This window comes from Ictidomys tridecemlineatus, chromosome 2 (genome assembly GCF_052094955.1).
Source record: "Ictidomys tridecemlineatus isolate mIctTri1 chromosome 2, mIctTri1.hap1, whole genome shotgun sequence".
Taxonomy (NCBI): Eukaryota; Metazoa; Chordata; class Mammalia; order Rodentia; family Sciuridae; genus Ictidomys; species Ictidomys tridecemlineatus.
Window position 1 is genome coordinate 23,340,156 of NC_135478.1, and position 12,243 is coordinate 23,352,398.

At 48.2% G+C, this 12,243-nt stretch overlaps 1 protein-coding gene across 5 annotated transcripts in view; it reads right to left on the reverse strand.

Annotated features, from left to right (window-relative positions):
• Window positions 1-12,138, reverse strand: part of Ttc21a (tetratricopeptide repeat domain 21A) — a 32,951-nt gene extending 20,813 nt beyond the window's left edge. For 4 of the 5 annotated variants that reach the window (XM_078038105.1, XM_021732312.3, XM_005317435.5 and 1 more), the window contains exons 1-8: window positions 11,998-12,131; window positions 10,729-10,858; window positions 9,745-9,855; window positions 8,837-9,003; window positions 7,783-7,905; window positions 5,734-5,891; window positions 2,644-2,728; window positions 934-1,032 (exon numbers count right to left, since the gene is read on the reverse strand). In XM_078038105.1, the coding sequence (XP_077894231.1) occupies window positions 934-1,032; window positions 2,644-2,728; window positions 5,734-5,891; window positions 7,783-7,905; window positions 8,837-9,003; window positions 9,745-9,855; window positions 10,729-10,858; window positions 11,998-12,024 (900 nt within the window). In that variant the 5' untranslated portion in view covers window positions 12,025-12,131. Of the gene's footprint in view, window positions 1-933; window positions 1,033-2,643; window positions 2,729-5,733; window positions 5,892-7,782; window positions 7,906-8,836; window positions 9,004-9,744; window positions 9,856-10,728; window positions 10,859-11,997 lie in introns of all 5 variants that reach the window. The other variant, XM_021732316.3, reaches the window with a different exon arrangement.
• Window positions 12,139-12,243: the final 105 nt, after the last annotated feature.

The window sequence follows — 12,243 nt, forward strand, 5'->3', positions numbered from 1 at the left end:
AGGAAGAGGCATATGGGAAATGGGAGAGCAGTCAGTCCATCCTGCGTGAGCAAGGCCATGTCAAGTACCGGGGACACTGTGGCAAGGCTGGGTAGGCTCAAGAGAGCTCAGAGAGGTGCCCTGTGTCTAGGCAGCTGAGTTAATGGAGCCGTCCATCTCCCAAAAGACCTTCCATGGGCCACCTCTGCAGGACCTGCCTCCACCACAGGGTTTCCCAAGGGATCCATTCCCTGTCTGGCTGCAGTTAATTGGTACAAGGAGTCACCAAGAGGTTCTTAAAAAAACTGAAGCTGGGGGAGAAGAGGCTCTTTGTGTCCAGTGGTGGAAATTGGTCTCAAAGGCCACAATTTGCCATGTTCCCTATCATGTATGGAGGAGAATAAGCCCGAGAGAATCAGATGCACAGGTAGAGGGGAAAATGGTGACCCAGAGGCATTTAGCAACTCAGTTCTGTTTCCTGAGGCCTCAGAGCTGCCCTTGTAGTTACAATTTCTTCTCATCCTGTAGCAGCTGATAAAAGACACAGATTCTTTGGTGACTTGGTCTATTTGGAACTTCTCTGATGTCAGAGAGGACTAGGCAGGCCAGCCTTCCCAGGTTCCTTCCATAGAAGGGGTATGGGCGCTGGGCCAGAGGTGGTGTGGCTCTGCACAGTAGCTGCAATGCAACCCTCTGTCCCCAGAAGGATGCTGCCACTCAAAAATCACTTTGGACCCCATCTCCCTGATCTTCTTTGCATCGCTGGGGCACCCGGACCAAGGGGACAGACAGAGCCTACATGTCAGGTTAGCAGTCACAGTCCACCAGCCTGAAAGGCCAAGTTTGAGCTGGAGGGGGAGTGGTAGGGTGCCCAGAGAGCTTCAGTGGAAGCCTGGATTTCCATGAAAAGCAGAGACAGATACCATTTTACAAACCAGGAGACAACCTTCTTACCAGTCTGTTAATCACAATAATTTTTTTAAGGTGGAGACTTGGATTTTGGGGCTCTCTCATTTCTAACACTTTAATCAGATTTCTGACGTGATCAGCAGCCTGTGGTGACAAAACAGACAATGTTGAAGGCAACATGTAAAACTAGAGCAGTGATTCTTGAACCTGGCTGCACATTCACATCAACTGGGAGACTCAATACCCATGTCCTGGCACCACCCCAGAGATTCAGAAGTAACTGGACTGGGATGGCCCAGGCACAGAATTATTTCAAAGCCCCACAGATGGAGACTTAGGGTACATTACTGCCCCAAGAGCTGCTTGCTCCTCTGCCCTGAGTTTGTGAGGAGAAGTTGCCCTGTTAGTCCCACAGAGAAAGAAGCAGGGCCATCTTGCTGTGGCCACTTCACAGCATGCTAGACCCACAGCAAACCACCTGGGTGGGCCCAGACCCTCTCCATTTTGACATGAGTCACCACATTGGTGCCTGTCCAGTGAACCCTCCAAACAACCCTGTAAGTCACAGCCACTACTCTCCAAACTTTCCAGTATAGCAGATGAAAGGTCAGAAAGGTTGGGCAATTGGTCTGAGGCTGCTCAGCCAGCCAAGGGACTGACTTAATCTAAAGCTTTTCCATTGAGTTCCCCACCCAGGAGTTCTCAACTGCAAAGATGTACTAAAAGAGAAACCTGAGATGGCATGAGTTCACTCTGGTGGGTGAGCATGGCAGGACTAGAACTGGGCAGCTGGTGGGGGAGAAGGGCAGATCCCAGGGTTTGAGGTGGGGGTAAAGGAGAGACACTAGGTGCTAACTCTGCCCTTGGGATCAACCCTCAGGCCAGGACCTGGAAAGAAGCAGAGTAGAGTCCTGTTCCTGCCCAGGTGGCATTTCCTCCTGCTTCCACACCTGTAATACCAGTGGCTCTGGAGGCAGAGGCAGGAGGATCGCAAGTTCAAAGCCAGCCTCAGCAAAAGCGAAGTGCTAAGCAACTCAGTGAGACCCTGTCTCTAAATAAAATACAAAATAGGGCTGGGGATGTCATTCAGTGGTCAGTTCAATCCCCAGTAAAAACACAATGTTTGGGGTGAAAACTCAAACTCTTTTTGAAATTAAGACTCTGTTTGAGCATTGCATTTTATTCATATTCTAGTCACTTTTGACCACATTTAAGGGCTAATTTAGGTTTCTGGGGGAAAATATAACGCTTAGGTTGAGTCCTAACCATTGTTTGAGTAATTCCAACCAGACCTTAAAAAGATGGCATTTCCTAAACTCTGAAACCATACCATGACTTATACTAGCAGTTAACATGAAACAAATTATTCCTGTATACCAGGCACTGTTCTGAACTTTCTCACTTCTCATCTCAGTCCTTTGAATAACTTCTCAGCTCTGCAGAATTGTGTCATTTTATAAATGAGGTGGTTGAAGCTTTCCCAAGGTGGAGATACCTTCCCAACCTCCCATAGGTAGCAGGTGGCAGGACAGTGTCAACCTCACTGCCCAAAGCTGCCTTACTCTTAAGATGTCCAGCCCAAAGAGTCAAACCAGAGCAGACCCTCTTGGCAGGAATTATGGGAATAGGTTGGGGAGAAGGCTGCTGAGACACAAGAGGCATCCTTCAGGACTGTGGGGTGGTGATGGGGTGGGTCATAAGGGGTTCCTCCTTGTCTGTCTCAAGGATCAACTTCTGAGTCTTGAAACAACTTACTATGGTCATGTTTCCTTCTCTTGCAAGCTCATGCACAGCTAGTAACTGACAGGCATCAATATTGCTTTCATCTTTTTCAAGGATTCTGAAACAGGAGGAAAAACCACATGAATAGAGATTATTGGCAACTTCTGATCATCTTCTAGTATCCATTCTTTTTTTTTTTCTTTCTTTTTTTTTTCAGTACTGGGTATTAAACAGGCACCTTACCACCAAACTACATCCCTGGTCCTTATTATTTTTGTTTTGAGACTGGGTCTCAGAAAGTGGCTGAGACTGGCCTTGAACTTGAGATCCTTCTGCCTCAGCCGCTGGAGTTGCTGGGATTATAGGCATTAATTTCTGTGCCTTGCAAATTTCTTTTGTCTATTTTGGAAGTACTGGGGATGGAACTCACAGCCTCCTACATGCTAGGCAAGTGCTCTACCACTGAGCTACATCCCTGGCTTCTTTATTCATAACAGAACTCCCAAACTAGCCAGGCACATGGCTACAGAATAAAGACTACACTTCCCAGGGTTCCTATGCAGCTGAGATGTGTGGCCATGTGGCTAATTTTTGGCCAACAGGATATAAGTGAAAGTGATGTGTGTGGTACCTAGGTGTGCTCTGGTAGCAGGCCTTCCCTTTCTGCTCTTTCCCCCTCCCTGTTATCTGGATTGAGGACCGAGTGGACACCACCCTAGGAATGGTAGGGCAGCCAGAGAGGAGGCCCTGGTGTCCAACAAAGTCGCTCCATCCCTGCCATGAACCCTTATCCAAGCTTTCACGAGAGAGAGAGAGAGAGAGAGAGAGAGAGAGAGAGAGAGAGAGAGAGAAATCACCTGTTATGGTATGTGTGTATTTGAGGGTGTGTTTGTTATAGAAACGTACTCATTCCTGACTAACTAAATCTGACCTTGGTACCACGTTCTGAAGTGCGGGGGCAGCTGTGGTTAAGATGGAAAGGGAACCTTGGATTCAGTCATGCGTCCTTGTGAAGGTGCAGCTTATGATCATACTGTGGGAACTTTGATATTCTGTTACTTTATAGAAAACTTCATATTTTTCAGCCTAGTCAAGGAATGACCTTCTATTTAATTGAGGGTTACCCAAATTATACAAAATTCCAATATGATTGGGCATAACCAACATTCACAGAGTTCTGACCAACTGATGATTCTGAATGCATGCAAACTGTATGCATTTGGAAGTTTAAAAAGAAAACAACACACTCTTAAATAACTTATGAACAGAAGGAGAATCAGATGATTGTTAGAAGCAAATGATACTGAAAATTCTACACATCCAACCGTGTAGATATTTTTTTTCTTTTTTTGTCAGTGTTAGGGATTGAACTCCGGGGCACTTACCCACTGAGCCATATCCCCAGACCATCTTTGTATTTAATTTAGAGACAGGGTCTTGCTGAGTTGCTTAGGGCCTTACTAAGTTGCTGAGGCTGACTTTGAATTTGCAATCCTCCTGCCTCAGCCTCTGAGCTGCTGGGATTACAGGCATGCCCCACCACATCCAGCTGTATAGACATTCTAAAATGGTACTTTGAGGGACATCCATAGACTAATTTATGTATTCTAAGGTATGACTAAAAAAGGATGAGTCAGGCATCTAATTCAGGAGTTAGAAAGTAACAACAGAGTAACTCTAAAGGACACTGTTGGCAGGAAATAATAATGAACAGAAAAAAAAATAACTGAAAAAACAAAGATATAACAGGATCTAGATGGTTCTTTAACAAGACTAATAAAAGAGACAAGCTATTTTAAGGTTGATGAAGAAAAAAAAAGAATCAAAGAAAAATAAATACTATAAGGGATGACAGGAAACACACCTAGATGAAGTAGAGTTTTAAAAAACAATGAAAGCCAGGTGCGGTGACACACACCTGTAATCCCAGCAGCTAGGGAGCCTGAGGCAGGAGGATCACGAGTTCAAAGCCAGCCTGAGCAATTTAGCGAGGCCCTAAGGGACTCAATGAGACCTTGTCCCTAAATAAAATACAAAAGGGCTGGGGATGTGGCTCAGTGTTGAGTGCCCTAAATTCAATCCCTGGTACCAAAAAAAAACCAAAAACGTTAAAAACAATGAGAGAGGGGGCTGGGGTTGTGGCTCAGCTTTCCTAGCATGTTCGAGGCACTGGGCTTGATCATCTCCAACACATAAAAATAAATAAGATAAATAAGGTATTATGTCCAACTATAATTAAAAAAAATATATATATATATAAACAATGAGAGAATTCTATGAATACCACCAGCTGGGAAAGCTATGGGGGATGGCGCCTGGGTATTGGACTCAACCTGTGGTATCGGACTGTCTCCCACTCTTAGCACACAAGGCCAGGGTGAGGGAGTCCACACCTACTCCCTCCCCTAGTCTGGCCTTCAGCCAGGTGCTTCCAGATAAGCTGTTGGCCCAAGGCCAAGCCACCAAAGCAAATTCTAGCCAAGATACTGGCCAGGTCTACACCATGAGAGAGCTGAGGGTCCACACAGGCATTGTACTGTGGCACCTGTGCCACTCTTTGATTGGCTGCCAGCACCTTTCTAAAACTCAAATTCTAGTCATCATCAGGGTCAGCACCTTCCAAAGGGCAGGAGGAGGCTTGATGGCCTTTCTTTTTTTTCCTAGAACTGTGCTTTATATTACCACCATTAAAATTCTTATCTCAAAGATACCGGCAACCATTCCCCCTTAATTTTTTTTATTGAAGTACAGCATGCCCATAGTTTTAAAAAATTAAATAATGCAATTGTCCCACATTCCACCCTTCAGCCATGCCTCATAGCCACTATTTTCTACCCTGTAACTCACGTTGCCTTGGGTGCTTTGGGTGGACCCCTTCACATCTCTTGCACCTTGATTCCTTGATTTATTCACCTCAGGCCACAGCCCCTGGCCTTAGGCTGGATGGCTATGTATTTAGTTTGCTTACCCCAGTCTTCCCTGTCCTTCGCCTTCCAATATGATCCCATCACTATTCCCAACTCTACTGTGGGTGGTATTTACCTTCCTGCTTCACCTTCTTGTAAGATGGGAGCATATCTGAGGCTTGTGAAGGAAGTTGTGAAAGTGAGCTCTTCCTCTCACCTGTGCCCTGTTTCTATTGCCTGTTCCCAGTCCTGCCGAGCCAAGAACAGGCGCATCTTCAGGATGAGGGCGGGCAGAAAGTTCCCAGAGGCCAGAGTGATCTGGTTCACCACTTCCAGGGCCCCCGAGTAGTTCTGCTGCATCATTAAGTATGTTGCCTGTGGGAAGCCAGAGAGAAGAGCCTCGGGTCAGTGAGGCAGGTGTCAGTGACGCCATCAAGATAGGATGGAGCCTGAGGGACCTACAGGGGAGTGTAGTCCTCTCTGTTAGGCCAGTGAGTCCTCAGGCCTGGCCCAGGGGGACAGCCGCTAAGAGCATCTTGGGAAAGAGGTTGTCACTCACAGCAGTGACAATGGTCCTAGGTTCCAGGACAGGCAAGACAGAGGGGCTCCCAGGAGGCAGCTAAGCCCTGAGCTTGGGAAACTCCACAGGTCTGGCAGAGGGCACAGCTGTGGGAGGTTCACCCCAAGAGCTAAGGTCATGAGCATTTTGCAGTTCTACAAATTGCCCATTCATTCCTGAATTTGCTGTCCTGAGTTTCATCATTGGGATGTGCTCACTGAGGCCCAGTTCGCAACTTGGAGTTGGTTAAGGTTTGTGGGCACCTCCCTCAGTGGCAAGGCTGTGGAGGGTATTAAGTCCTGTTGGATTGGGGTCAGGGCCTCTGCAGGCCAGCACCAGCCATCAGGTTCTCCTGGAAGACTCATGGCAGGTGTCCTGAGGGCCACAGGGCAAAGCTTCTGAAAGACTTGAAATTGGACTCTGAAAGTTTGGCTTAATTGAGACTCACAGCACCTCTCCCTTAAGAAACTTCTCACTAAAACCAAGAGAGGATTATTCTGAATAAGGAAGCGTGTTCATGTGCTCACTGCAGTGCTTCTATGTGGAGGCCTGGAAACCATCTCAATATCCAAACAAAAGGGAACAGGGTTGGTAAATTACATTATGCTCGTACAAGGGGGAGTGGCTTGACATAGAAGTTCAAAATGACATTTGCTTATGACAGAATATTACAGGGAGAAAAAGAAACTCATGAGCATACGCCCTAGGATTATCAGGGCAGGGGTTGGCTGAGGTCTTGGCTGTTGCTGCCCCACCCCCCACCCCTGTCCCCCACCCCAGGGGGTGGCCTCTAGGATGCTCCCTGATAAACCTCCACTGTTCCTGCTGCCCAGGACGCGACCTGGGGCACACCCTAATCCAAGCACAGAAGGAGGCCTTGCAGTGGTAGTGCAAAGCGTGTCTCCTTGTCATCTCCTGTCAGAGCTCCAGGTTTGTTTTTTGTGGGTTTTGTTTTCTGGTGCTAGGGATGGACGCCAGGGCCACTCTACTCCTGAGCCACACCCCCAAGCCTTTTTATTTTAATTTTTGAGACAACATCTCCCTGAGTTGCCCAGGCTGGCCTCAACATTAAGATTCTCCTGCTTCAGCTTCCCGAGTAGCTGGGATTATAGGAGTGAGCCACTGAGCCCAGGTTTGGACTTCTGTTTTTTTTTTAATTAAGTGAGTAATTCTTCATTTCATAAGGACAATGTGTACAAACAGAAGAGAATAAGATGGCAGTGTTTTTTTCCTCAAAGATTGAGTCAATGAGGGTCATGAGAGAAAAAAAGAAACAAATTAATACCAGAAAAAGCAAACATATAGAATAGATACTTCTCGATATAAAACTACTAGGTGACTAACAGGTGGGATGAGAAAGGGTGACATAAGAAGAGTGAAAGAAGCAGGTGGAGAAAAGAGGCAGTGAGCGAAACCAAACAAGAAGTAGAGGAAGCGAGCCTGAGTGAGCCCAGGGAAAGTGACCCGGAAAGTGACCCTGAGAAGACACCCAAGCAGAATGACTGACGCTCACATGGAGCAGGAAGGAGTTCGAGATCTGGAGTGGGCCCTGGGCTACTGTGTGACCCTAGACTGGTCACCAGCCCTTTCTGGGTCTCTGCTCCTCAGCCACCAGATGAGGCATCTAGAGACGGAGGGTCTGGCCTGAGGTCACCTGGTAGGTCTCTGGTTCTAGGAGACAAGCCAGGGATACTGCCCTCTGCCTACCTTTCCCATCAGCCCCAGCACATCTTTGGTGTCCCGAATTCCTTGCTCCAGGTACTTGATGGATTTCTTCACAATGTGAGGTTTATCCGAGGTGAGTTCTACCCACCCTTTGAGCACGTAGCCCTGGGTGAGAACAAGAGGAAAGATGAAGTCCTTGGTCCCATGGAGCCTCGACCTAGCCTGCTCGTGTCCTGCAGTCCTCTTGCCTGCCTTGCCATCATCTGATGACTTTACACTGGGGCCAGGCCCCATCACAGGGGCATGGGCGGGGCCAACTCTTGGTCCTTCTACTCCTTAGACCAGCCAGGGCCTGGCCATGCATAGAAAGCCTGGGAGTGCCCACGGTATGGGTGAGTAAGAGCCATAGTGACCTCAGGGGGACCTTATTTGTTCCCATCAGCCTTCACTCAGCCTCTCCTTGGCAGATGGGGAGGTCAAGCAGGGGAAGCAGAATTGGAGGGGCACTTGGAAGAACCCTGTCTTGAAGCATCCCTCGATGGCCTGGCCTCGTGTTTCTCTCTTACCATTTTCTCTCTCCTCAGCAGCCTTTTTTGGATGACCCCCCCATCCTCTAAGAAATGTTAATATCACAAATACACCATATCTGTGTTTTGTGTTCTATAAGATATTTGTTTTATACATAGAGTAAGATTTTTTTTTCATTCTCATCTCCTAAGAACCAATGTTCACATCCTTGAAAACTTGTATCAATCCCACTCAGAATGAGAGGCCTAGACGAGACTTTGAAATCCACCATTGGCACAGACATACTGCATAAGCCACAGGCTGTGGGTAGGTGCCACCACTCGTATCTAGTGAATAGATGCAGGCAGGGAATAGCTGTAGCCAGTTCATTGGGATTTTCAAAAGAACCAAGAAATCTGGACTTGATTTCTAAATAATCAGTAACGTGGATGGTTACTGGGGTCTTGTCAGTGCCTGGGTTGGCCCTTCCCCAGCTCCAGGGCCCTCAAAGGGAATAAAGGGCCAGCCTGCTGTGATGTGTTTCGATGCTCACTCTTTGCTGTTGCCTAATGATGCTCAGGGTAAGTACCTCTCTGGAGCTGTGGGAGACCTTCAGAAAGTGGTCGATATACTCCTTGGCTTTGTCGTGGTAGCCCATGAGCCAGAGGAAGAGGCTAGCATAGTACAGGGCTGTCTCAGGGGCTGTCCTGCGTATTTCCTTCAGGCTGCTCTCCAGCTCCTGAATTGCTTCTCGATCTATAAATCCAAAGTGGAGGAAGAGGCTGAGTTAGGATGAGGAGGCATACCTGTGTTGCAGGGGTCACTAGGGGCCCAGGGAGCTGCCCCTGGACATTCTGGATCTGCCTCTATGTATGCAGCTGATTATGGGCCAACCTAGGGCCTGGGAACTAGCCATGCCAGCCACTGAAAATGCCCAGCCTAGGAGTCAGATTTTGCTCTCTGACATTTATCTTTTTTGCTCTGGACCCAGCACAGTGTGTTGAGTAGACAGACCAAACCTGAATCTTTGGCCTCAGGCCCACAAACCACTTTGGGTGGGAAAATGGCAATTTTTAGCCCCTCCAGGAATCTCTTCCTGACTCCAGAGTGGTGGAGACTAGTTTTTTTTTGGTGGTACTGAGAATTGAGCCCAAGGCCTTGCTCATGCTAGGCAAGTGCTCTACTGGCTGAGTTACATCCCTATCCCTATTGGCTCGATTTTTCTGACAGGATCTCACAGAGCAAAGGAAAGAAGGGTGCTTCTTCAACTCTTGGGACCTAGAGGAAGGACCCTTCCCACCGTCATGTTCTCTGCCCCTTCCCACCCAATGGTGCCCAGGCCTGGCATCTTCTCTGAGGCTTCTAAATGAAGACTGCAGCATCCCCTCCTTGCTGACCAGCAGTAGCTAGCTGCACAGGCACCCTTGAGGGGTGGTGTCTCTGGAATGGGCTTCCTTCCCTGCCAGGCCAAGCCCTGCTGATTGTGGCTATACTCACCAATGGTTTCACAGCTTTTATGAGCATAAAGGAGGGCCATTATGGAGCAAAGGGATGTGTCTGGGTGATTCCGGATGCTCTCCAGGTCACTGATGGCATCCTGGATGCGCTCTGCAAAGAGAGTCCACATGATTATGCTTTCAAACTCCAAGCCTGAAAGGCAGGAGACTCTGGAAGATGCCCAGAATCCCTATCAGGGCTGACGGACCCATGGCTTAGCTCCACCTGCCTTTACTTGGAATTTGAAGACTAACTGGTCTGAAAGGTTCCTGGTGGCCTGAGTTCCCTGGTGACTGAAGCTCCTGAAAAGGCTGCCTGTACCATGGTCCAGGCTGCCAGGGGCAGGAAAGTCTTGGAGCTGAAAGGTGGCCTGCAAGCACTTGTGTAGGATACTTGCAAGGCTGGGACTATTGGCTGGGGGTCAGTTCTAAGGAAGGACCTCAAGCAGCGCATTCTCCGATAGCTGCTCAAGACTACCAATTACATTTATCCTTTATGTTCCCTGACACTGGCAGCTCTGCCAGCCCTCAGCCAGGACCATTTCCAGAATATCGGTGAATTGCTTCTAGGCCTTTTGGATAAGATCAAGTGCAGAATGTCAGCAAAGTCAGCACTGCTCCTGCCTATGCTCACCCACACCTGCCACTTCCTCCTTCTTTTCCTGCACAACTGGCTCTCAGTTTCCAAGCCTAGAATTAGATCAATAGTCATACACTTGTCTCTCCAACCACACATTCTGCAGATAGGGAAACTGGGATGCATAGCAGGATAGTGAGCCCTTTGAGGTCTCAAGCCCTTTGAGGTCTCAAGATATGGATTATATATGTTTTTGTGGATTAACCTGGAAAACTCAGTGTTACAGTCAGTGAAAGACTGTTTCCATGGAAACATAACTAGGATATAAGTAGGCATCCAGGTGTTGGCCATAGTGATGGAGCTGGGCTAGTGCCTGGCATCAGAATGCCAACATTGCTAAGACCTTACCTTCTCTGAGGACTCCATAGGCTTTAAAGAAATGCAACACGGGGTCATTGCTGAATTTCTCCAGGCCCGCAACTGCAGCCTGCTGCACATGGTGGAAGTACTTTTCCTGGCTATAGTAAATGATCCCAGCCTGTGTGGAGGAAGACACAGTTGCACTAGCTCCGGCTCCTTTTCTCTGTTCTGACCCATATGTGATGAGACTGGTTCCCTTCCCTATCCTCTACTTTCCCTTAGCCTACATAGGGAAGAGAGAGAGAGAACATGCAGGCCTCATTCAGTCCCTGAGCGTAGCTCCATGCAGTTCGCCTAGGAAGGAGTTTTCCAGTGTTTGGATATTACCAATAGATGCTTGTTAAAATATGATGTGTAAATCAATTCAGGCTTTTTTTTGAGAGAGTAATAAAGGAGAAAGAATGAGGACCAATATTAAGAAAAATTATACCAATAGTTATAGTTACAAGTTCAAGGGCTTTGTATCCATTATCTTATGCATAATCCTATCTATATCTTCCACAATTAAGAGCTAAGTCTCACTTCCCCTAAGGTCTATGTGTGCTGGGGTTAGGTCCAAGTGTGGCTGGATTGTAAGAGCCTGGGGGGGGCATATGAAAGAACCCCGACAACATCCTAAGGGCAATAAATAGGAGGCAGTTGGAATGGTTTTAAGTAGGAGAAAAATGTATTAAGATGTATGTTTTTGTAAAAACTACACTAGCTGCTATGTGTGGTGGTAGTGCACACTGCCTGTGAAGACAACTAAAGCAGGAGGGAGCCTGTTGCAGGTGTTCAGATGAGAGACCGTGGTGGCCCTGGGCTAAGAGATGAATAAAAGAAGTGGGTAAACCCTGGGCACATTTAGGAGTAGACATTTCTTATTGATGAAAGTATTAAGAGAAAGGTATGGGGAAGATGTATTAATTAACGCTGGCGATCAAATGGTGGTGGCATCTACTGAGATGAGATGCAGAAGAGGTGCAGGCAAGGGTAGGGGGTGGAGAGGGTTAAGTAGAAGAGATGACAAAACAGTGGAGATGGAATGATTTGGTTTGGGGTGCTGAAGGGACAGGACCCGGATGGTGGGTGCTAACTTGGGGCTCAGGGTGCATAGAGGGCACTAGTGTCAAGGCACTCTCCAAGGACAGAGAGGCAAGATAGGGCAGGGACTCCTGAGGAGGCTAGGGACAGAGAAGGGAGGCCAAAGAGGTGGCTCGCGAGTAGAGGGCCGGGGTCACCCGGCCGGAATTGTCGGGCAGCAGTCGGGCCACGCACCATAAGAGAAGAATCATTGCTGCTCATCTCCGGCCACTCGCGGCGGCGAGTCCGGCTCTGGTAGGGCGGTGCAGAGCTGGATTCCAGGGTCAGGGTCCTGGGCACGCCTCTCCTGGCTGGAAGTCGAAGGCACGAGCGTCCTTGGAAACCGGGCAGCCAGCCGGTTGCTAAGAGCGGCGGCGTAGGGAGTGGGCGGAGCACGGCGCACCACGTGACAAGGCACTGGTAGTTGAGCTTCGAGAAAGT